General features: G+C 45.0%; 1 protein-coding gene across 15 annotated transcripts in view; it reads right to left on the bottom strand.

Moving 5' to 3' along the window:
• The window catches only part of anks1b (ankyrin repeat and sterile alpha motif domain containing 1B), a 1,080,298-nt gene that overhangs the window by 130,233 nt on the left and 923,228 nt on the right, over positions 1-26,837 (bottom strand). For 14 of the 15 annotated variants that reach the window (XR_005462295.1, XM_038811308.1, XM_038811309.1 and 11 more), the window contains one exon: positions 22,790-22,896. Coding sequence is in view for 14 of the 15 variants with exons in the window: in XM_038811308.1 (XP_038667236.1) it covers positions 22,790-22,896 (107 nt within the window). In the remaining variant the exon portion in view is untranslated. Of the gene's footprint in view, positions 1-22,789; positions 23,456-26,837 lie in introns of those variants that run through there. The other variant, XM_038811327.1, reaches the window with a different exon arrangement.

Raw genomic sequence — 26,837 nt, forward strand, 5'->3', positions numbered from 1 at the left:
CACCCATTCACCCACCCACTCACTCATTCACCCACCCACACATCCACCCATTCACTCATTCACCCACCCACTCACTCATTCACCCACCCACTCACTCATTCACCCACCCACACATTCACCAGCCCACATATCCACCCACTCACTCATTCACCACCCACACATCCACCCACTCACTCATTCACCCGCCCACTCACTCATTCACCCACCCACTCACTCATTCACCCACCCACTCACTCATTCACCCACCCACTCACTCATTCACCCACTCACTCATTCACCACCCACACATCTACCCACTCACTCATTCACCCACCCACTCACTAATTCACCACCCACACATCCACCCACTCACTCATTCACCCACTCACTCATTCACCCACTCACTCATTCACCCACTCACTCATTCACCCACTCACTCATTCACCCACTCACTCATTCACCCACTCACTCATTCACCCACTCACTCATTCACCACCCACACATTCACCACCCACACATCTACCCACTCACCCATTCACCCACCCACTCACTAATTCACCACCCACACATCCACCCATTCACTCATTCACCCACCCACTCAAACATTCACCCACCCACACATCCACCCACTCACACATTCACCCACCCACTCACTAATTCACCACCCACACATCCACCCACTCACTCATTCACCACCCACACATCCACCCACTCACTCATTCACCCACCCACACATCCACCCACTCACTCATTCAGGAGCCCACATACCCACCCACTCACTCATTCACCCACCCACACATCCACACATTCACCCACCCACTCACTCATTCACCCACCCACTCACTCATTCACCCACCCACACATTCACCAGCCCACATATCCACCCACTCACTCATTCACCACCCACACATCCACCCACTCACTCATTCACCTGCCCACTCACTCATTCACCCACCCACTCACTCATTCACCCACCCACTCACTCATTCACCCGCCCACTCACTCATTCACCCACCCACTCACTCATTCACCCACCCACTCATTCACCACCCACACATCCACCCACTCACTCATTCACCCGCCCACTCACTCATTCACCCACCCACTCACTCATTCACCACCCACACATCTACCCACTCACTCATTCACCCAACCACTCACTAATTCACCACTCACTCATTCACCCACCCACTCACTCCTTCACCCACCCACTCACTCATTCACCCACTCACTCATTCACCCACTCACTCATTCACCACCTACACATTTATCCACTCACTCATTCACCCACCCACTCACTAATTCACCACCCACACATCCACCCACTCACACATTCACCCACCCACACATCCACCCACTCACTCATTCACCACCCACACATCCACCCACTCACTCATTCACCCACCCACACATCCACCCACTCACTCATTCACCCACCCACACACCCACCCACTCACTCATTCACCCACCCACTCACTCATTCACCCGCCCACTCACTCATTCACCCACCCACTCACACATTCGCCAGCCCACATATCCACCCACTCACTCATTCACCCACCCACACATCCACCCACTCACTCATTCACCACCCACACATCCACCCACTCACTCATTCACCACCCACACATCCACCCACTCACTCATTCACCACCCACACATTCACCCACTCACCCACCCATACATCCACCCACTCACACATTCACCCACCCACTCACTAATTCACCACCCACACATCCACCCACTCACTCATTCACCCACCCACCCACACATCCACCCACTCACTCATCCACCCACCCACACATCCACCCACCCACACATCCACCCACTCACACATTCACCCACCCACTCACACATTCACCCACCCACTCACTAATTCACCACCCACACATCCACCCACTCACTCATTCACCCACCCACCCACACATCCACCCACTCACTCATTCACCCACCCACCCACACATCCACCCACTCACTCATTCACCCACCCACACATCCACCCACTCACTCATTCACCACCCACACATCCACCCACTCACTCATTCACCCGCCCACTCACTCATTCACCCACCCACTCACTCATTCACCCACCCACTCACTCATTCACCCACCCACTCACTCATTCACCCACCCACTCACTCATTCACCCACCCACTCACTCATTCACCCACTCACTCATTCACCACCCACACATCTACCCACTCACTCATTCACCCACCCACTCACTAATTCACCACCCACACATCCACCCACTCACTCATTCACCCACCCACACATCCACCCACACATCTACCCACTCACTCATTCACCCACCCACTCACTAATTCACCACCCACACATCCACCCACACATCTACCCACTCACTCATTCACCCACCCACTCACTAATTCACCAGCCCACATATCCACCCACTCACTCATTCACAACCCACATATCCACACACTCACTTATTCACTCACCCACCCACTCACTCATTCACCCGCCCACTCACTCATTCACCTGCCCACTCACTCATTCACCCACCCACACATCCGCACACTCACCCACCCACACATCCACCCACTCACTCATTCACCCACCCACACATCCACCCACTCACTCATTCACCCGCCCACTCACTCATTCACCCACCCACACATCCACCCACTCACTCATTCACCCACCCACACGTCCACCCACTCACTCATTCACCACCCACACGTCCACCCACTCACTCCTTCACCCACCCACACATCCACCCACTCACCCACCCACACATCCACCCACTCACTCATTCACCACCCACACATCCACCCACTCATTCACCCGTCACCCACGCACTCTCTCACCCACCCACGCACTCTCTCACCCACCCACGCACTCTCTCACCCACCCACGCACTCTCTCACCCACCCACGCACTCTCTCACCCACCCACGCACTCTCTCACCCACCCACGCACTCTCTCACCCACCCACGCACTCTCTCACCCACCCACGCACTCTCTCACCCACCCACGCACTCTCTCACCCACCCACGCACTCTCTCACCCACCCACGCACTCTCTCACCCACCCACGCACCCTCTCACCCACCCACGCACCCTCTCACCCACCCACGCACCCTCTCACCCACCCACGCACTCTCTCACCCACGCACTCTCTCACCCACGCACTCACTGTCTCACCCACGAACGCAGTCTCTGACCCACTCTCCCATCCACCTACGCAAGCTCTCCCTCCTCACACACCCTCTCACCCAACCACGCACTCTCACCCCCCCCACGCACCCACTCACCCACGCACTCTCACGCCCTCTCTCGCCCCCCCCACGCCCTCCCTCGCCCCCCCCACGCCCTCCCTCGCCCCCCCACGCCCTCCCTCGCCCCCCCACGCCCCCCACGCCCCCCACGCCCTCTCTCGCCCCCCCCACGCCCTCTCGCGCCCCCCCACGCCCTCTCGCGCCCCCCCACGCCCTCTCGCGCCCCCCTCGCGCCCCCCCACGCCCTCTCGCGCCCCCCCACGCCCTCTCGCGCCCCCCCACGCCCTCTCGCGCCCCCCCACGCTCTCCCGCGCCCCCCCACGCCCTCTCGCGCCCCCCCCACGCCCTCTCGTGCCCCCCCGCGCCCTCTCGCGCCCCCCCCCCGCGCCCCCGCGCCCTCTCGCACCCTCTCACGCCCCCCCGCGCCCACCCACGCCCTCGCGCCCACCCACGCCCTCTCGCGCCCACCCACGCCCACCCCCCCTCTAGCGCATCCACCTGCTCTTCCACTTACCCAATCTCTTTCTCACCCGCCCATCCATGGCAGCACGGTAGCATTTTGGTTTGCAGAGTTGCTTCACAACTCCAGGATCCGAGGTTCGATTCCCGGCATGTGTCACTCTCTGTGTGGAGTCTGCACGTTCTCCCCGTATGCGCGTGGGTTTACTCCGGGTGCTCCGGTTTCCTCCCACAGTCCAAAGATGTGCACGTTAGGTGGATTGGCCATGCTAAATTGCCCGTAGTGTCCAAAAAATGTTAGGTGGGGTTACATAGATATGGTGGAGTTGTGGGCTTGGGTAGGGTGCTCATTCCCAGGGCTGGTGCAGTCTCGATATGCCAAATTGCCTCCTTCTGCACTGTAAATTCACCCATCCTCTCTTCCACCCACCCACACTCTCACCCACCCATGCACCCTCTAGCCCATCCACCCACCCACTCTCTCTCACCCACACTCTCTCCCTCACCCTCCCAGGCACTCTCTCCCATCCACCCATACCCTCTCTCCCACCCACTCACTCTCTTACCCACCCACTCACTCTCTTACCCACCCACTCACTCTCTTACCCACCCACTCACTCTCTTACCCACCCACTCACTCTCTTACCCACCCACTCACTCTCTTACCCACCCACCCACTCTCTTACCCACCCACCCACTCTCTTACCCACCCACCCACTCTCTTACCCACCCACCCACTCTCTTACCCACCCACCCACTCTCTTACCCACCCACCCACTCTCCCACTCTCTCACCCACCCACCCACCCACCCACCCACCCACTCTCTCACCCACCCACTCTCTCACCCACCCACCCACCCACTCTCTCACCCACCCACCCACCCACTCACCCACTCTCTCACCCACCCACTCTCTCACCCACCCACCCACACTCTCACCCACCCACCCACTCACCCACCCACCCACCCACCCACTCACCCACCCACCCACTCTCTCACCAACCCACCCACCCACTCTCTCACTCACCCACCCACCCACTCTCTCACCCACCCACCCACCCACTCTCTCACCCACCCACCCACGCACCCACCCACGCACCCACCCACTCACCCACCCACCCACCCACTCTCTCACCCACCCACTCTCTCACCCACCCACCCACCCACTCTCTCACCCACCCACACACCCACTCACCCACCCACTCACCCACCCACTCACCCACTCACCCACCCACCCACTCTCTCCCCCCTACGCACTCTCTCGCCCTCCTCTGCACTCTCACCAACCCACGCACGCGCTTACCCACACACTCTTTCACTCGCTCACGCACTCTCACCCACTCACGCACTCTCACCCACTCACGCACTCTCACCCACTCTCGCACTCTCACCCACTCTCGCACACTCACCCTCCTACGCACACTCTCACCCTCCTACGCACACTCTCACCCTCCTACGCACACTCTCACCCTCCTCTGCACTCTCACCCACCCACACACTCTCTCACCCTCCTACGCACTCTCTCACGCACTCACTCTCCCGACTCTTTTGGGGGGGGGGTATTGACCATGAGTGTGTGAGGTGACATTGGCCATGTGTGGGGGGCCCACAAGCTCACTTAGAGATCAGGACACCCTTTCAAAATGGCGGCCCCATCTCTGAATTCAACTCCCCAGTGATGAAACACGTGGCTGAACTTGCTCACTGAGGGACGCTGTTCCCTTTTCGGAGAATCACGCCCAAAGTGACAGCAGTGGGGAACTCGCCGGCAGAGCTGACGGGAAACTCCTTGAAAATTCCGCCACAAATGAAGTTAGAAATGTTTCCATTAAATTCCGCTCCATATCTCAGGCAAGCAGGAGACCGGTCGGCCTTTAAATACTGGGTCATCATTGGGGTATTGGTGTCCAATAAGAGTGAAGTGGCATCATCCGCATCACCTCTATCCAATCAGGTTATGAGTTGGTCACATTCACTCCCTCCAGCACCGATGCACAATGGCAGCAGTGTGTACCATCTACATGATGGAATACATAACTCACCAAGGACCCTTAAACAGATCCTTCCAAATCCACAACCACTGTCATCTGGAAGGCAAGGCTGCAGACTCATGGAAACGCCACTTCCTGGGAATTCCCCTCCAAGCCACTCACCATCCTGACTTGGAAGTATATCGCCATTCCTTCACTGTCACTGAGTCAAAATCCTAGAGCTTCCTCACTAAATAGCACCGTGGTTGTACTTACACCACATGGACTGCAATCATGGTGGCAGCACACCACCACCTCATAGAAAATTAGCAATAAATGCTGGCCTAGCCAGTGATGCCTACATCCCAGGAACGAATTATAAAATACATGAAAAAATAGGTCTTTATTATTGATACAACCCAGATCATGATCTGGTGGATAAAAATGCAGTGGAAGAAATAGGCTGCCCCGTGTGCCGCGAGGCGCAGGAGAGCAGAATTTTGTGATTTGACAAGTTCAACATGACCATCATGATCTTCAGATAATTCTCCAACAGATTAAACCACAGTGCTAAACTAAAAAGATGAAGAGCCAGGCTAGATGAAGTATTACAAGCTAGGTGGAGCTTAAATGCCTTTCGTTGTGGCTGTGGCTGGAGTGGTTTGCAGACCGGGTGAACATTTTAGACAAGACACTGCAGGGATCAGGAGCACAGGAGTGACTAAAACAGTCGCACATTGCGTAACACTTTGAGCACTGGTTTCACGAACTTATGACTGGGAGAGAATAGCACCATTTGTTTTTTTTTCTGCATGCAAATAAGATGAGCTGCTGATATGATTTTGTAACTGGTGTAACTACACTTACCATGTGTTGCAAATAACTATGGATGGTTGATCGTGGGTTTCAAGCCAGCAGCTCAATCAAGCAGATCTTTATAAAACTGAAGAAAATGCGTCTCGAACCATTTCTGAACACTAGCCAACTCCCACTGATTTACAAAATGTATTTCACACTGACCTCAACCATGATAACAATTGGCAAAATGTCACTCGGGTTACTCTAGTCCTGCGTATATTTGTAGTTCAAAAAAATCAATGGGCTGGATGAAGATTTCATTCATTGAGGTATCACATGGAACATTTCGTGTTCATATTATTTGCATCAATTTTGTTCAAGGAGCTCAAATGAACGTTAGCTTCCTGTTGATATTTAAGTGGCAGTAGTCCCATCATAATGTTAATATATATCTGGCGTGAAAGTTTCACCAGCTGGCACACAGTTATAATGGAATATCTGCATTCATACAGTTCTCACAACTTGATGTCCAATCATTGCATCTTGCAAGTGCCACTGGTTGGATTAATTCCATCTGCCATAAACTCTTGTCCGTGTATCCTCGCTTTAAGCAGGAAGGCGTATGACACATTTTAACGTAAGATCATAAGATTCAGCCCATCGACATCACTTTGCCAGCCAGAAAACAATGGCTGATCGGATTGTGCCCACAGCTCTATTTTCCTGCCCGTTTCCCCCATGATCCTGGACTCCCTTGTCAAGCGAAGGTCTATCTAACTCAGTCCTGAATATATTCAATGACCCAGTTTCCGCTGCTCTGTGTGGAATAGAATAAAAAAAGATAGGCCTCCTTATCTCCATCTTAAATGGGAGATCCCTTATTTGTAAACTGGCCCACCCATTCTAGATTCCCCCATGAGAGGGAACATCTTCCGAGCATTTACCCTGTCAAACCCCCTCAGAATCTTAAATGCTTCAATAAGATTACCTCTCATTCTTAACTTCCATGAATATTGGCCCAACTTGCTCAACCTTTCCTCATTAGACAACCCCTTCATCCTAGGAATCAGCCGAGTAAACCTTCTCTGAACTGCGTCCTATGCAAGTACGTCCTTCCTTAAGTAAGGAGGCCAAAGTGATGCACTGGACTCCAGGTGTGATCTCACCAATGTCCTGTACAGCTGTTGCAAGATGTCTCTACTTTTATACTCCATTCCCCCTTGCAATAAAGGCTAACATTCAATTTGTCTTCCTAATCATTTGCTGTACCTGCATGCCATCTTTGTGTGGTTCATGTACAAGGACACCCAGATCCGTTTGGACTGCTGCCTCTCTCCACTGAAATAATATTCTGCTTTCCTTCCCGGCAAAGTGGACAACCGCACATTTTTGCACATTGTACACCACCTGCCACTGTTTGCTCACTTATTTAACCTAGGATACAGCCACTTTCAGATTGTATCCTCCTCGCAATCTGCCTTCCGACATATCCTTGTACCATCAGCAAATTTGGCTATAATACAGTCTGTTACTTCATCCAGGTCATTAATAAAGATTGTTAATAGTTGAGGCACCAGCACTAATCCCTGCAGCACTCCATTACAATTTACCAACTTGAAAATTACCTATGTATCCCAACTCTGTTTTGCTGTTAGCCAATCCTCTATTCATTTTTTAAAAATTTATTGACAGATTTCCTTCCTTAAAGGGCAGGAAAGGGTTTTTACAATGATCAGCACTGGTTTCCTGGTCAGATTTTTATTGAATTCAAATTTCATCATCTGCTGTGGTGGGATTTGAACCCCGGCCCCCAGAGCATCATCCTGGAATTCTTTTCCCCGTCCCCTAATATATCACCCCAAAATCATAAACTCTTCCCTTGCGCTGCAACCTTTTACGTGACACCTTACTGAATGCCTTTTTGAAATCCAAATGTACCACATCTACTTGTTTCCCTCTATCCACCCTATTTTGTACATCGTCAAAGCACTCTCAGAAATTTGGCAAATACAATTTTCCTTTCACAAAACCATGTTGACTCCGCCTGATTGCATTATAATTTTTGAAATTATAATTTGAAATTAACCTCCTTAATAATGGGTTCCAGAATTTTCACAATGGCAAATGTTATTCAAATAGCCTACAGTTTCCTGCTGCCTGTCACCCTCCTTTCTCAAATGGTGATGTTACATCTGCAGTTTTCCAATCCTCTGGGACCGTTGCAGAATCTAGGAAATTTTGGAAGATTACAGCCAATGCACCCACTATCCCTGTAGTTACTTCCTTTAAGGCCCTCAGATGCTGGCCTCCACGGGGCTTGTCAGCCTTTTGTCCCATTAGTTTTCCTAGCATCTTGTCTTGAGTGATTGTGTTTGTATTAAGCACCTCCCTCATTTTCACCTCTTGATTTTCTATAATTTTTGGGGTGCTTCCTGTATCACCCACTGTGAAGGCAGAGACAAAATACTTACACAGGTCTCTGCCATTTCCTTGTTCCCGTTATTAACTCCCCAGCCTCACATTCTAAGGGACCAATGGTCACTTTAGCAACTGTTTTCCTTTTTATGTACATGAAGAAGTTTTTACTGTCGGTTTTTAAATATTTATTGCTGGTAGGGAAAGTAGAAAAGAGTTCAAATAGGGAGTTAGGAGGGCAAAAAGGATCACAAAGTGTCCTGGCAGATAGGATTAAGAAGAATTCCAAGGCATTTTACACGTTTATTAGGAACAAGAGGGTAGCTAGAGAAAGAGTTGGTCCACTCAAGGACAAAGGAGGGAAATTATGCGTAGAACCAAAGGAAGTAAGTGAAATCCTAGATTACTTTGCATCGGTATTCACAAAGGAGAGGGACACTTTGATTGGTGGTGTCTCAGAAGGATATGCAAACACTTTAGAACAGTCTTTATTACGAGGAAGTAATAATAACCTGGAAAGAAATGGGCCATTTTGCTGCAATATTGGAGCAAATAGATAGGCTAGGTGTTTTAAAAAGCATTATGGTAGACAAATCCCCAGGGCCCAATTACTGAAGGACACAAGAGGTGAAATCGCTGGGCTTCTGACAGAAATCTTTGTTTCCCGATTGGTCACAGGTGAAGTCCCAGAGGTTTGGAGGATAGCCAATGTTGTACCATTGTTTAAGTAGGGTAGCAGGGATAACCCGCGTAATTATAGGCCAGTGAACCTGACGCCAGTGATAGTGAAATTGTTGGAAAAGATTCTCAGAGATAGGATCTATGCACATTTGGAAGTTAATGGTCTTATTAGAGACAGACAACATGGTTTTGTATGAGGGAGGTCATGGCTCACTAATTTAATTGAGTTTTTTGAGGAGGTGACAAAACTGATTGATAAGGGAAGGGCTGTGGATGATGTCTCCATGGACTTTAGTAAAGCATTTGACAAGGTCTCTCATGGCAGGCTAGTGCAAAAGATTAAATGACACAGAGTCAGGGGTGAACTGGCTAGATGGACTCAGAACTGGCTTGGCCATAGAAGACAGAGGGTAGCAGTGGAAGGGTGTTTTTCTGAATGGAGGTCTACAACTAGTGGTGTTCCGCAGGGATCAGTACTGGGACCTCGGCTGTTTGTAATATTTATAAATGACTTGGAAGAAAATGTAGTTTGCAAATGATACTAAGATTGCAGGAGTTGTGGATAGTGATGAAGATTGTCAGAGAATACAGCAGGATATAAATAGGCTGCAATATTGGGCGGAGAAATGGCAGATGGAATTTAACCCGGACAAATGCGAGGTGATGCATTTTGGTAGGTCCAATTCAGGTAGGAGCAATAAACTAAATGGCAGAACCATCAGGAGCATGGACGCAGAGAGATCTGGGCATGCAGGTCCAAAGATCCTTAAAAGTGGCAGCAGAGGTGGAAATAGTGGTAAAGAAAGCATGTGGCATGCGTGCCTTCATCGGACGGGGCATCGAGTAGAAAAGTTTGCAAATTATGTTAGTTATATAGTTGGTTATGCCATATTTGGAATACTATGTCCAATTCTGGTCACCGGAAGAACGTGGAGGCTTTGGAAAGAGTAAACAAAAGGTTTACCAGTATATTGCCTGGTACGGAGGGTATTAGCTATGAGGAGAGATTGAATAAACTGGGATTGTTCTCCCTAGAAAGACAGAGGCTGAGGGGCGACCTCATAGATGTTTATTAAATTATTCACGGTATAGATAGGGTGAATAGTTGGAGGCTTTTTCCCAGGGTGGAGATGACAATTACAAGGGGGCACAAGTTCAAGGTGAGGGGGGATAGGTTCAATGGAGATCGGCAGGGTAAGTTTTTTTACACAGAGGGTGGTGGTGGCCTGGAATGCATCGCCAAGTGAGGTGGTTGAGGCAGATATGTTAGTGACTTTTAAGACTTATCTAAATAGACACATGAACAGACAGGGTATAGAAGGATACAGGCGGTGGTCCAGATAGGACATGTGATCGGCAGAGGCTTGGAGGACCAAAGGGCCTGTTCCTGTGAAGTACTGTTTATTCTTTAGTTTCACTCTCTAAATTCTCTCTTTTTAAAAAAAATCATCCTTTACTGGATTCTAAAAGATTTTCCAATATTCTCACCTACCACTAATCTATGCAACATTGTACAACCTTCCTTTCAATTTGATAGAACCCTTGACTTTCTTAGAGCCTCTTTCTCATTGCTTCTTTCTTTCTTATTGGAATATATCCTTGTTGAGAGTTCTGAAATGACTCCTTAAATGTTTGCCCAGCTTTTCTACGGCCTGACCTTTTAAACTATTTTCACATTCCACTTGAGACAACTTTGCTTTGCACCCTTGCAATTACCTTTATTTAGGTTAAAGATACTAGTTTCAGATCCAAAGTTCCATACTGAATGTGACATTCCATCATATTATGATCACTCTTGTCAAGAGGATCCTTTTCGATGAGGTCATTAATTAATCCTGTCTCATTACACATTAGCAGATCTAAAATAATCATCTCTGGTTGTTCCGGAACGTAATTGTGGTATTTTTAAAAGATAGGCTTGCAGACCATGAAGGTACTTTATTGGAAAGGTGTTTATTCTACAGGCTGTTAAGATAGAATACCCTTCTGCCCACCCAAACAGCCAATGACATCATCAACACATCACATGATTGGACTCCTAAAGTGACCTTGTTCCGATTAGGAACAAGCATAAATACACACTTTCCCCCCCCCTTTACATTCAAAGTCCTTCAATGAAATACAATATAACGTTATCAAAAGTTAAAACATGGACAAGTAATAAACATCAGTAAACAAGTTACATGTTTCAGAGGATGTCAATTTCAGATGAACCTCAGGTGTCTGCCTTTTTGAATTGACTGCCCTTCTGGTGTTTTCGGTTTAGTTTGGACGTTGTCTGTAGTTGTCTCAACTGGAGTCAAAGCAGTTTTTAGAGGTTGATTCAGTGTAAAATGGCTTTCACAATTGTTACTGGTATTGTCAGGTTTTCAGGAGTGTATAAGTCTTAACTTGGCACAGTTTGTTGCGGACTCTCAGTCGACTCTGTCTCTGGCAATTTAGTTCTAGTTGCTAAAAGTTGATCAGCGTGTCTCCTCCACACTACACCAACCCATGTTTGAACCGTGTAGGCTGGCCCTGTCTGTGTCAAGATGATGACCGGTATCCACTTCTCACTGGTGGTATAGTTCATCACCAACATTTCCTGACCTTTCTGGAAAAACAGCGTTTAGCCCTGTTTTCATATCGCAAAAGGTGACTTTGCTGTTTCCTCTCAACAATGTCCCTTACCTTAGGTGACTTCAACAGATCAAATGCTGCGCATAACTGACGTTTTACTATGAGTAATACCAGGGAACTTTGTGTTGTATTCCTGTATGTCGTTAGGAATTGGCTTAGTATTTAGACTAAGCTATCCTGGTTCACAGGTTAATTGTCTGAACAAACCTTTCACCCAGCCCATTTGTGATCAGATGTGTTGCATTCCGTCCTCCTTTAGATCATTTGTGAATTCTTGTGAAATGTACTGTGGCCCATTGTCACTAACAAGTTGTTCAGGGTAACTGAATCTTGCAAAAGTCTCACCTAGCCTTTCTATTGTTCTCTCTGAGGACGTAGTCTTCATAATGGCGACTTCAGGCCATTTTGCGTGCGTGTCTACCATAGTGAAAAACATTCATCCTTCGAATGGTCCGGCATAATCTACACAAACGCTTTGCTATGGCCTTTCTTGCCATTCCCGTGGGTGTAATGGGGCTAGTGACGGCAGGTTTCAAACCTTTTACATGCCTGCCTTCTCCTTGATTTCACTATCGTGCCCTGGCCACCAGAAATAGCTTCTGGCCATCTCCTTCATCCTTATGATCCCACGACCTTCACAAAGTTAGTTTAAGATGTGTTTCCTTAGCAATGACGGAATGATGACCCTCATTCCCCATAGGAAACAACCAGCCTGTTCAGATAGTTTGAATCTCCGGGTAACATTTGGCTTCACCTCTGGCTTTGCTCCTGTGTACATGCCACAAAGTACCATGTCCATAACTTCTGATGGAAATGGATTATTTCTGGTTTCCTTCTTCATTTGTCGTGTAGTTACAGGAGTGTTATTGCCATCTTCAAAATAGAAAATATTACCACACACACTATTCAATGACTCATTAGATAGAAGTAATCGAGAGAGTCCATCTGTGTTTCCATGGCGATTTGATTGATATTTTATCGTTTATATGTATGTGCTGACAACGGGAATGCCCATCTCTGCTAGAGATAGAATTCCGGTGTGCTGCCCAAATATCACTGTCAGTGGTTGATGACCCGTGAGTAAAGTAAATTTTCTTCCAAATAGGGATTGTAAACGTTTGATTCTGAAAATGATGCTTAGAACTTCCTCCTCTATCTGTGCTTTGTTCAAGGATCTTAATGCACACACTATTGGCTTCTCTTCACCATTGGGCATTATGTGAGAAACCACTGCTCCCATCCCATAAGGTGATGCATCGCAAGCCAGTTGCAATGGTACCTTCGGATAAAAGTGTGTCAAGACTTCTGACTTTAGTCGTGCCTCTTTAGCTTGTACGAAGGCCTTCTCGCACTGATCCACCCATTTCCATTTCCTATTTTGACACAATAAGTCGTATAAAGACTTGGAAATAGTTGCTAGATTAGGAACAAGCCTTTCATAATAGTTTAATAATCCCAAAAACGATCAAACTTGATTGACGTTTTGAGGTTTAGATGCCTCATTCATGGTTTTTATTTTTGAAGGCGATTTGTGCAGTCCCTTTGCATCTGAAATGAAATGAAATGAAAATCGCTTATTGTCACAAGTAGGCTTCAAATGAAGTTACTGTGAAAAGCCCTTAGTCACCACATTCCGGCACCTGTTCGGGAGGCTGGTACTGGAATCTATGATGTGTACCAGGTATTCAATAGAATATTTGAAGACTTTATAATTATCTTTCTCTACTCATCCATAATCTTCTAGTTTCTGGAGTGCAGCATTTAATTTTGATGATGTTCTTCTTCATTCTTTCCGGTTACTAAGGTATAGTCTGCGTAGCACTGGACTCCTTCTAGTCAGCTTAGAATTTGATCCATGACATGTTGGAACCACACAGGTGCAGACGTGATGCCAAATGGAAGCCTGTTACACCTGAATAGCCCTTCGTGTGTTACGATTGTCAAATATTGTTGGGAATCTGGATCCACTTATCTAGAGATAAGTTTGATTACGGCCACCTTTACTGAAATACTGGCCTCCAGCCAACCCAGCAAATAAATCATTAGTTAAAAGCAGAGTGTATTGCTCTGCACACAGTACTGGATTGATAGTGACTTTTAAATCGGCACGTATGCGTATCGAATCATTGATCTTCATCATGGGTTCTATCTGTGTGACCCAATCACCTGCATTAGTGGGTTTGAGGATCCCCCTTGTTATCTGCTGCACCTGAATGCTCATTTTCTGTGACTCATGCACGAGGACACCTAGATCCCTCTGCATCAGAGAACCCTGGAACCTCTCCCCATTTAGATAATAAGTTGCCTTTCGATTTTTTTTGACCAAAACACATGACCACACACGTATCCACATTAAACTCCATCTGCCACATTTTGGCCCACTCGCCTAACCTATCTATATCCATTTGTAAGGTTCTTATTTCCTCAATGCAATTTACTGTCCCACATATGTTTGTATCATCTGCAAACTTGGCGATAGATCCTTCTAGCCCTGTATCCAAGTCGTGAATATAGATTGTAAACAGGTGGGGCCCAAGGACTGAACCCTGTGGCACACCACTAGTTACGTCTTGCATCCATAAAAAGACCCATTTATCCCAACTCTCTGTCTCCTGTCCATCAGCCAGTCATCTATCCCAGTTAATAAGTTACCCCTAATCCCATGTGATCTCACCTTGTGAATAAACCTTCTGTATGACACCTTATTAAATGCCTTCCAAAAGTCCAGATATACTACATCTACAGGATTCCCATTATCCACTTAACGCTTGATTCTCTCCATTGGGGCTGGATACTTACCTTTAACGGTGTGCAGGCACAAGTCTGCGTTCTGTCCATTGCGCTGCATATTTACATCGAAACAGCCCCTCAATGGAACCATTTCCCCAGTATATGATTTTAGTATCATCTTCGAGGGTTTTAAGGTGATATGTCATAGTTTCTCTTGGTAAACAGTTTCTGGTACCAACAGAACTCCCACTTAAGTGTCCAACTCCATTTTCTCCGGTTGTCTGTCCAGTAAAGGAGTGACCCAGTAACTCTTTGTTGCACCTGCAATGCCCAGTACATTGAACGACAGTTTGTCATCTGACTGTGATTCTGGTCCTTTTTTTTGGTTCCTTTCTGTACTGCGTGGATTATTTTCCCTCTATTTGATTTTCCTTTTGATACACTTGGTTCTTTATTTTTATAGTTTTTTGGAGCTTGTTTTTTTCCCTAACATTCACATTTGATATGCCCCTTTTTACCACAATTCCTGCTTTTTGCTCTTTCCACCAACAGACAACTGCTGCATGCCCAGTTTTTACACATCAGTGGCCATTTAGAACCTGCATCTGTGTTCCGGTCGCAGCCGACATTTTCTGGATTCATGTGCTCAAACTTAATTGTAGGGCTCCCTTAGCTGGTAATTGTATAGAGATTGTGACTTCTACAGCCTTCTTTAGGTCTAAGTTGCTTTCTGTTCACAGCCTTTTTTGGACGGCTTCACTTCTTAACCCACACACTAGTCTGTCACTAATGATATTGTTCAAAATATCTCCTAATTCACAGTATTCAGCTAATTTATTCAAAGGATTCCTTCTTGTTGTTTACATTTATGTTTGTGGAACCTGAACCTCTCAGCGATGACCAAGGTTTCAGGTGAAAAATGGCCTGCAGCAACTCCACAATCTCATTTTAGATTTTCAAACCTGGCTTTTCTGGCTGCACCAGACTTCACAGGAGGTTTAATGTTTTGTTCCCCATTGTACTCAGAAAAGTTGGGGCTACAATATCTGCTGCAATTTTGTTCGCTCGAACAAAATAATCGAATCTTTCAGTGTTCTCATCATTCGGTTCCACGGCACCAAAAGTCCCCACCACTTTTCTTATAGATATGGCTTGCGTAAGCACATTGTGCCATGAACCTTTTAGCACTACTTCACTTCTTATTTTCCAAACAAGGTACCCCTGAGCTCAGCCTGTTTCCTTTTGATGTTTGGAACACACCCAGCTCAAAACTATCGTTGCAGGGTACTTGTTACTCTCTGTGCTCCCTGCACTGTTCCAGATCTTTCCAGGCAGAGCACGTGGCGAGCTTCTTTTCGATGTTGTTTCATCCAAAACCTATGTTTAAATTTCAGTTCCTTCGATGGCTGCTACCACTATTTGTCAGCTCTCTGTTGCCAGCTTTGGTGTAACATTTTTTAGCTTCTTAATCCTTTTCTATGGCTGCGGATAGATCGCTGATTTTTCTATATTTTATTTTACTCCCGGAGTCTGCCACTGTGGTTCTGACCTCCTCGTCACTGGGTTTATTTGTGGTATTTTTAAAGGATAGGCTTGCAGACCACAACGGTACAAACAAACAAGAGCTTTATTGGAAAGGTGTTTACACTACAGGCTGTTCAGTTAGACTACCCATTTGCCTGTGCAAATGGCCAATGATGTCACCTATACATCACGTGTGATTGGACTCTTAAAGTGACCTTGTTCCACCTAGGAACAAAAATGAATACACAACAGTATTGTTCCAAGAAAATGACCTGAATACACTCTGCGAATTTATCCTCCAGGCAATTTTTGCCAATTTGATTTGTCCTATCTGAAGATTAAAATCTCCCATAATTACTGCAGTACCTTTCTTAAAAGCCTCCATTATTTCTTGATTTATACTCTGTTCTACAGTGCAGCTGCTGTCATGCAGCCATTTCTACCAGTGACTTATTTTCTTTGCTAGTTTCTTATCTCTACCTAAACTGATTTTACCTCCTTCAAAACTAGATTAGTTCTCACTACTATACTGATCCCATTGTTTATTAACAGAGCTACCCACCCCCTTTTTGAAATGTCAAACACCCTTGAATATTCAAGCCTCAGTCACTGTCACTTTGGCACCATATCACTGTAATGGCTTCTATATTAGTCGCATTTACTTATACTAGTGCTATCAATTCACCCATCTTGTTACGCATATGGCGTGCATTCAGATTCCTTTGGTTCTGTCTTTTTACCATTTTTCCCCTACTCTGACCTTATTTGCTGGTGTACTCTCTGTCACAATTTGGTTATTACCCACATCACTAACCTGTATATTTACCTTGTCCTTTCTCTTTAATGTTCCAAATCTCCCCTCCCGTGAACCAGGGTGAGTATAGAGGGATATGGGCCAAATGCAGGCAAGCGGGACTAGCTTAGTGATAGAAACTGGGTGGCATGGACAAGCTGGGCCGAAGGGTCTGTTTCCATGCTGTAAACATCAAGACTCTATGACTCTATAACCAGTAATATGGGTAACTTGGAGAACATCAAGCCAACAAAGCCGATATTAGGAGATGACTAAATGCTTGGTGGAAATGGTGGTTTTAAAGGAAGATGGGGATTAGAGAGACAGATATTTTAGGGACGGAAGTCCAACGTGTAGGGCTTTGATGACTGAAGGCAAAGCCTCCAATGCTGAGCAAAGGGAATGGGAGGGGTACAACATGTCAGAGTTGGACGATGCAGAATTCTTGGAGATAGTAAGGCTGAAAGAGGTTGCAGTGATTGGGAGGAGGGAGGCCATGAAGGGATTTTAAAGTGAGTGCATGAATTAGAAACATGATGAGTATACCTATTCCATGTCCTGAAATCAGTCCATATTTAACAACATAAAACCTATAAAGGCTGGAATTTATTTCTTCTTCAGATTTTGAATGTTCTTGTTTGCTTGGTAAGTTAATAGTGCTATTGCCAGAGGGTACATTTTTGTAAATAGCTGCTGCTCATTAAAAATGTAAATGTATTAATTTTGTCCCCCCCCCCGGCACAATGCAATGATTACTGACTTCAGAATGCTGCATCATTGAAATGTCACATCCAGAGAAAAGGCTTATTAAAACCTGACCATAATCACTTCATTGTTCCGGATGCAATACATGCAGAATTAAAAACACAACTGCAGAGGGCTCCCTCTGTAATGCTTCAGCAAACAGGAATGGGAAAGCAGAGGGACTGGAAGTCAGGTCTGAGCAGATCATATGACCCTCAACGAAGCAATTTAAAAAGTACAACAGTTTTGGCCCATATTGGCCCTACTCCAATCTTTTGATGGACAATCGCTCATTCTCCTACTACCGCAATGCAATGGTTTTGGTATTACACAATCAATGATAAATGTTTGCCAATATTCACTGTCTCTGTTTCATTGACAGCGACCTGTCAAAAACTTTATTTTCACTACACTGACAGGCCCTCTCTGGATCACTAGAGATTGCTCACTTGTAATATGGAAAGACAGCCTTGCCAGTGCTGTTAATGACTACACTGTTGTGTGTTAGACTCACGATTTAAAGAATTCCACTACACCGTTAATCCTTCCTAACAGATGCCAAAAGGAAAATGCTGAACTGATCGTTCATGTCCAAAGTGCACAGGTACCATTAGCTGGATGCCAGTTGCTGTTAGTCACGTCTAATTTATTGAGCCAGTTCGCAACCTGAGGTAAAGATGTATTTCCTAAACTCTGCATGTGTACTTTGAGCTGACAATATTTATCCCAGTTGTTCTTGATAGTTGCTGTAACTGCTATCTTGCATAGATGATGGAGATCAGACTCAAACACAGGCTGAAGGAAAACAGGTGTGTACTCTAAAGGAAAAGAAGAAAATACAGGTATGCAAAGAAAAGAAGTGAATAATGCAAGCCAGTGATGTCCTGAAAATGAGGCAAATTGGGTTTTCATGGATCTTTTAGTCATGAAAGTGAGCTTTCAGTCTTAAAGAGACCACAAGAAGTTAAGCAAATAGAAGAAGGACTGTTGCTCACAAACAGAAGAAAATGCTTACTAACCAAGAAAAGTGAAAGTATCCGAGTGTTTTGAAGAAAGATAGGCAAGCACCATTTATAATTATCAGCCTTTTATTTGTACAACATATTCGCAACCCTCTGATTACACCAGAAAATTAAAGTTGTTAATGGTTTGGTTGTTCATGAAAAAAAAATGACAGGAAGAAAGAATATTCTGAATTCAACTAGCGCTCTTCCCAGAACATTAGAACGACTGATTATTTTTCTTTCCTTAATTGTTGAAATTTCTGATACTTTTGTCAAAATCATTGGTGGTGACAGGAGCACTGAAAGGATTCTCGTGTACCACACAAGCACACCTTCGTCCACAAAACAATCTCAATCAAATATTCTAATCAACACCAGTCTCGTTCAGCTTTTACTAAATAAAATTCTCAGCATTAATTATGATGTGAATGTGTGCCGAAAGCACCACAGAACTTACACATATCAGATCACTTTGGAAATTGGATTTAAGGCAATGCTTTCAATGCCAACGGTTCTCTTAATATAATTTGAGCTGCACAGCAGCTGGAATATTAAATGTTTCTCAGTTGGTTCAAGGGCTTTTAATAGACACAGATTAATAAATACATGAAGGCAAGTCCCTCATTTTGCGTGTCGACTAATGAAAGATAAATAAATAGCAATTGCTGAGGGGGTGTAATATTTGCAGCTGCACATACACTGATGCAAGTGGAAAGAAGTCCCTCATTTTTACAATGTTATGTTTGTTGCATGGAACAATTAGATTATATTGGGATCTAAAAAAAAAAGACAAACTGAGAAACTGGTCAGAATACTGCTGTTTTAGGTATGGGCTTAATTGAACGGAATTCCACAGCAAAGGTGGGAAGTTACAATTTCAAATGCTGGAAATTTGGAATAAAGGCAGAAACGCTTGTAACATACAACAAGTTCAAGAGTACCCAAAAGAGAAAAGTTTGTTTTATGTGACAGGAAGTTTTCATTGAAATCTACTTTTTTTATTGTTGCAACTCACAAATGCAAGGGGACTGTCCCAAGTGTCCTAACCTTTTGAAAGGATCTCTGAATAAGTCTACTTAAAGGCATTTTTAAAGATATAACTGAACATATTACCAAGTAAACTTTTACTTTTTCCAAGTGATTTGCTTTATTTATAACTAAATGAGAAATATCAAAACATAAGCATGAAAATGCCACACATTCAGTTTACTGAGGTGAGAAGCTGTTGTACATTTGTGGGTGGGCAGAGCAGCTTAACACGAATAATCACTGCTGTCTTTTGCCCTCACTCTATGGTGGATTTGGTGGCAGGAAGGCATTTACTGGGAGGGAAAGGCCCCACTGCTACCCTGATTAGATCTGTGCTGGGAAAGTCCATGGATGACCTTTCCTGTCCCACAAACCCCCCCCCCCCCCCCCCCCCCCATCATCCATTGAGGCCCTTAATTGGGCAATTAATGCCAACTTAAGGGCCTCGTTCTACTGCCACTGGTATTGACCCAGCAGTGGTCAGGAGGTTTGCCATGCAGGGACTACAAGATGAAAACCCTGCCATACATGTTGGCGTACAGGGTTACGGGGTCGGGGCCTTGTTCAAAGGCACCAGGTCTCAACGTTGCCCGAGCCCCTCCTCGATCTGAGGTCTTAGGAGGGTGTCGTACGGGCAACAGCCACCATCTCCCCAATGGAGCTGTTGAGTACAGAAGAGTTCAGGCTTCTGATTGGCTGACAGCTCTTGGTGTATACGCCTTCCGCCCCAGGATGGGAAATCCCGCCATTGGCCTGTAAGTGCCCGAGTGGTACAAGATACAGCAGCACCTCCTGAATAAAGGCGTCTCACTGGCACTACAGTCCGTTCAGGGGCTCCCCATCGCTTCGACATGATTCCACCCAATGTTCACCTAACCAGGGAAGGGGAACAGGTCAGCTGTGATTTGATTGTGTTGTGGAACAGGTTTGAAAACCTGAATGTATATATATATATATATATATATATATATATAAAATATCCATATATATTATTGTGATATATAAATATATTATTACATCAGGTTATACAAACATTATAATAAGGATTTAGGAAGTGTATTCTTTGTTAAAAATATTCTTTAAATTACTCTTCTTCCCGAGGTAAACATTACCCGTACTTCTGTTTCTGTGTCTCTACTGAAATAAATTTTGACAAAACAGCATTTTAATGATCATTTTCTAAAGGAGAATCTACGAGTGAAGTTCAACTACTTATCTGTAGGAAACAGAATTTTGAATTTAACTGAATCAAAGCCAATCATTTTGGTTAACTACCCCTAATTTTAAAAATACATCTGCCCTCAGGTTAAAAAGTTAAAATATCTGCGCAACATACTGAACACAATGCTTTCCAAATTGACAATCGACAGAAACACTGCAGATTATGGTTAAATACACCAGCTATGAGTAACCTGAAAGGAATAGGTGACCTTGCTGAGTTACTGTACACCTCATTGTCCAAAACCTTAACCTTCAGCATTTTCACAACTGAAAAACTAGGACATCCCCTAAATATAATTAACACACAATTCTCTACTGAGCTCAGAGGCTGTTGTGTAATGGAAGTTGTTTATTTTCTGGTCTGACTTATGGTTTGAAGGAATAGAAAATGAATCAAGAATTAAATTTAAGATTTTAAATTATACTAAATGCACAGTATAAAGGAGAAAGCCAACTTGAGCACCAGCAACAAATATCCTTCCACTGAAATTATATATAAATAAGCTGTAGAATTATAATTCTGCCTTATGAACAAGACAAATACATGAAAAAACATACAATTTTGCATTAATCCAATTTATCTACATCCATTTTAAAAATCAATCCTGGTTACAGCTTAGTGTGGGTAGGAAAGATTATAATGTAGGCATTCTGTCAGTGATTGACACTCCCTGTAAGAAACAGCTAATTATAGCTGGTCTCCTAGTAACTACAATAATTGCTTTTCTCTCTCTCACTGAAAGTCACCACATATTTCTATGAGTTCTACACAGTAGGGGAAAAATGCACTAAAATGATTTCTGTAAAGCAGGTAGAAGAGAACATATTGGTGCTCCGTAAGTACTGAGAGGCACCTTCCAATGTGGCTCAGACAGGTAACTTCTACTTTGTTTTAATCACAAATTTGATGATCGGAATGGACTTGAGTTAACAAAGTTCAAATTTTACATTAACTTTTACTTTATTGCAGAATATAGACAGGCAATTCTAAAATGTTACAACAATCCCTTAAACCTAAGATTATTGGCCATTGAAATCTCACATATCTTACTATTTTCATCATTATAGCATCCAAGTGCTTTTTTAGTTAGCCACAAGCAGCAAAACTTTTAGGTGTGCACATTTGCACAGAGTTCAATTTTAACTCTTATCTTAATTACTGTGTTCATTTGTACATTGTGCAAATGCACATTTGCACAATAACTTCTTTCCAAAATCTAAACTCTGAATGTTCTGCAGCCCCAATGGAGTGCAAGATATCATACATAGTTACACACACATGCTCACACTCAACAGGAATATCAGTTATGCTGCAATAGAAACTGATATATCCATCGAGGTTAATTGTAGACAAACTGATGCTTCCCTCTGTCCTTTTTGAATAGATACTTAGAGCTTTACGGTATTAAGTTTATTGGGCCACTAAGGTCCACAGTTGCTGGGGCAACAGTACAATGGATGCAGGTCACGATATGATGGGAAGAGGAAGAAAAAAAAAGCAAGGGAGGGTGGTAAGAAGTAGCATGGTCTTGAGAAAACATCAACTGTTCATGCGCAAAAAAAAAATAAAACAGAAGGTGGCTTACCATGAATTGGATGTTGTCAAATCCGTTTGCCAGCAGGTGGTTCTCATACTGGGGGAGTCCTATGCTCTCCAGCCACCGTCCCACAGTCTGAAATACAACTCTGGGTCCTGTAAGAGGTTGAATGGGAAGACGCTTCAGAAGTGACATACCATCAATCCGGTAATAGGGGCATTCCGAGGTTGAGAGGTGGCATTGCCACATCGTATTCCTCGGAATGTGACTGTCGAATGAGCCCGCCAGCTTGATAGCTTTTGTGGTGCACAACTCTGTTGATAATATTCTCAGTAGCTTGACTAAATGCTGGAACGCTTCTCACAGCCAGCAGGTATTAGAATAAGATGTGGATCCAGCATGCCAAGGTGTCTATCTGTCTATATATAGAGAGTACTCTGTCTAAAGAACACATCAGAGAGAGAATATTAAAAGCAGGCTAGTCCCTGAACGTGTGAATGTCGCAGTTCTCCACGGTAAGCACTGCTCTGCCAGTAGCTAGGATTCTTTTTATCAAGTACTCCCACTCTCATCAGTATGCTGTACCAGTCTTCATGCTCCCCCCCTTCTCCTGTTCATTGCCCAGCCCAGGCTACACCTCACAGTCTCTATAAAGGCCATCAGAAAACCAGATTTCTTTGTCTGCTAGCTGTAAATCTGTTGCTGATGCAGATGCTGATGCTGTTCCCTCCTACACACAGATACGCCAACCTTGAATGATGAGTTCAGTTAAAACAAATGCAGGAGATACCACTGTACAAAATTCTCCCGTCTGCTTTCTGCAAGTGCTGCTGCTTCCTCCTCCTCAAAACACTGAAAGCACCAGTCCTCAATATGATGTATCAACAATATCACAATTTAAAACACTTCCAATATAAATACTAAAACTTTTATAAAGCAATGAACATGTTTCAAATCTTTTATGGGGGGTGTGGGGGGGTTACACCAACAGCTTGTTCAAGGACACCTTTTAACTTTTCATTCAAATATTTTGGCCTCAAAAGAAGCTACACAAACTTGAGTTGAGAGTATTCACATTAACATCTGTTCAGACCTCTGTTTAACTGTCTTAATGCATATCATATTGCATCAGAACTGCCTTTCTAACTGTGCATGACAGAGCCAGAAACTACATATCAAACTGAACAACCATTTATCATTTCATAGCTTCTCATGTTATTCTTCATTAAAGGGGAAATCACAGCTATTTTGGGAAGGGAAGGTTGATGCAGCAGCTGTGATGAATTTGATGGGTACCTATGTTTTCTTGATGCAGTGACAAATAACACCATGGTATAAAAAAAAGACAGTTTTCTCATCTAATAACAATTACTTGCATTTATGAAACACACAGAATTGTCTCCAGGCATTTCATGTGGGTGTTAGCAAAATAAGTACTTCCGCCTAACTCAAAGGTGGTGATATTAGGTGTTGGGGGAGGAGCTTTTGAGGAGAGCTGTAGACAGTGGAGAGAGATATAGAAAGACAGAGAGGTTTAGAAGGAATTACAGAGCTTCAAGGCAAAGTGACCGAAAGCCACAGCCACCAATGATGGGGCGAGAAGGAGAGAGAGAGAGAGAGACAGAGAGTTCAGGGAAAGGTTTGCAGGACTGGAGGTGGTTACCGGGATAGACAAGGGTGGCGCTGTGAAGGGATTTAAACGCAAATAATTTAAATAATAATCTTTATTGTCACAAGTAGGCTTACATTAACACTGCAATGAAGTTACTGTGAAAATCTGCTAGTGGCCACACTCCGGTGCCTGTTCGGGTACACTGAGGGAGAATTCAGAATGTCCAATTCACCCAACAGCACGTCTTTCTGAACTTGTAGGACGAAACCGGAGCACCCGGAGGAAACCCACGCAGACACGGGGAGAGCGTGCAGACTCCGCACATACAGTGACCAAAGCCGGGAATCGAACCTGACACCCTGGCGCTGTGAAGCACCGGTGCTAACCACTGCGCTACCGTGCAAATTCAAGTATTTGGTAAACGGACATCAATGTAGGTCAATGACAAAAAGAGTGATGGCAAGCAGGACAGGTGCCGGTGATGGTGTCGGCAGCAGGGCATTAATATTAGGCATGGAATCTTACAGCACAGGAGGGGTCCAATCAGCCATGTTATCTTGCATTGGCTCTTTGGTAAAACTGTCCAATTAGTTCCATGTTCGTACTCTTACCTCATAGCCCTATAAATTTATCCCCTTCATGCATTTATCCAATTTGTTTTTGAAAGTTACTGGGGAATCTGCTATCAACACCCTCTCAGACAGGGTGTTCCAGATCACAGCAAAACACTGCAGAATTTTGCACATTCTCCCCGTGTTTGCCTGGGTTTCGCCCCCACAACACAATGATGTGCAAGGTGGGTAGATTGAACACGCTAAATTGCCCCTTAATTGGAAAAAATGAATTGGGTACTCTAAATTTATTCTTAAAAAACTTCTTTGTCAAGGGGGATCAACCCCAAGGTTCTCCAGCCTCTCACAACTTTCCAAATATTGACTGGAAATACTATAGTTCGAGTACTATAGATGGGTCAGTTTTTGTGCGGTGTGTGCAGGAGGGTTTTCTGACACAGTATGTAGACAGGCCAACAAGGGGCGAGGCCACATTGGATTTGGTACTGGGTAATGAACCCGGCCAGGTGTTGGATTTAGATGTAGGTGAGCACTTTGGTGATAGTGATCACAATTCGGTTATGTTTACTTTAGCAATGGGCAGGGATAGGTATATACCGCAAGGCAAGAATTATAGCTGGGGGAAAGGCAATTATGATGCTATTCGGCAAGATTTAGGATGTATAGGATGGGGAAGGAAACTGCAGGGGATGGGTACAATTGAAATGTGAGCTTTTTCAAGGAACAGCTACTGCGTGTCCTTGATAAGTATGTACCTGTCAGGCAGGGAGGAAGTTGTCGAGCAAGGGAACCGTGGTTTACTAAAGAAGTTGAAGCACTTGTCAAGAGGAAGAAGAAGGCTTATGTTAGGATGAGACATGAAGGCTCAGTTAGGGCACTTGAGAGTTACAAGTTAGCCAGGAAGGACCTAAAGGGAGAGTTAAGAAGAGCGAGGAGAGGACACGAAAAGTCGTTGGCGGATAGGATCAAGGAAAACCCTAAGGCTTTCTATAGGTATATCAGGAACAAAAGAATGACTAGAGTAAGATTAGGGCCAATCAAGGATAGTAGTACAAGTTAGCCAGGAAGGACCTAAAGGGAGAGTTAAGAAGAGCGAGGAGAGGACACGAAAAGTCGTTGGCGGATAGGATCAAGGAAAACCCTAAGGCTTTCTATAGGTATATCAGGAACAAAAGAATGACTAGAGTAAGATTAGGGCCAATCAAGGATAGTAGTGGAAAGTTGTGTATGGAATCAGAGGAGCTAGGGGAAGCGTTAAATGGATATTTTTCGTCAGTGTTTACACTGGAGAAAGACAATGTTGTCGAGGAGAATACTCAGGTACAGTCGACCAGGCTAGATGGGATTGAGGTTCACAAGGAGGAGGTGTTAGCAATTTTGGAAAGTGTAAAAATAGATAAGTCCCCTGGGCCAGATGGGATTTATCCTAGGATTCTCTGGGAAGCCAGGGAGGAGATTGCAGAGCCTTTGTCCTTGATCTTTATGTCGTCTTTGTCGACAGGAATAGTGCCGGAAGACTGGAGGATAGCAAATGTTGTCCCCTTGTTCAAGAAGGGGAGTAGAGACAACCCTGGTAATTATAGACCTGTGAGCCTTACTTCGGTTGTGGGTAAAATGTTGGAAAAGGTTATAAGAGATAGGGTTTATAATCATCTTGAAAAGAACAAGTTGATTAGCGATACTCAACACGGTTTTGTGAAGGGTAGGTCATGCCTCACAAACCTTATTGAGTTTTTTGAAAAGGTGACCAAACAGGTGGATGAGGGTAAAGCGGTTGATGTTAAGAAGGGAGGGATTATATGGATATATGGATTTCAGTAAGGCGTTTGATAAGGTTCCCCACGGTAGGCTATTGCAGAAAATACGGAAGTATGGGATTGAAGGTGATTTAGCGGTTTGGATCAGTAATTGG

This window comes from Scyliorhinus canicula, chromosome 11 (genome assembly GCF_902713615.1).
Source record: "Scyliorhinus canicula chromosome 11, sScyCan1.1, whole genome shotgun sequence".
In the NCBI taxonomy this organism is placed as follows: Eukaryota; Metazoa; Chordata; class Chondrichthyes; order Carcharhiniformes; family Scyliorhinidae; genus Scyliorhinus; species Scyliorhinus canicula.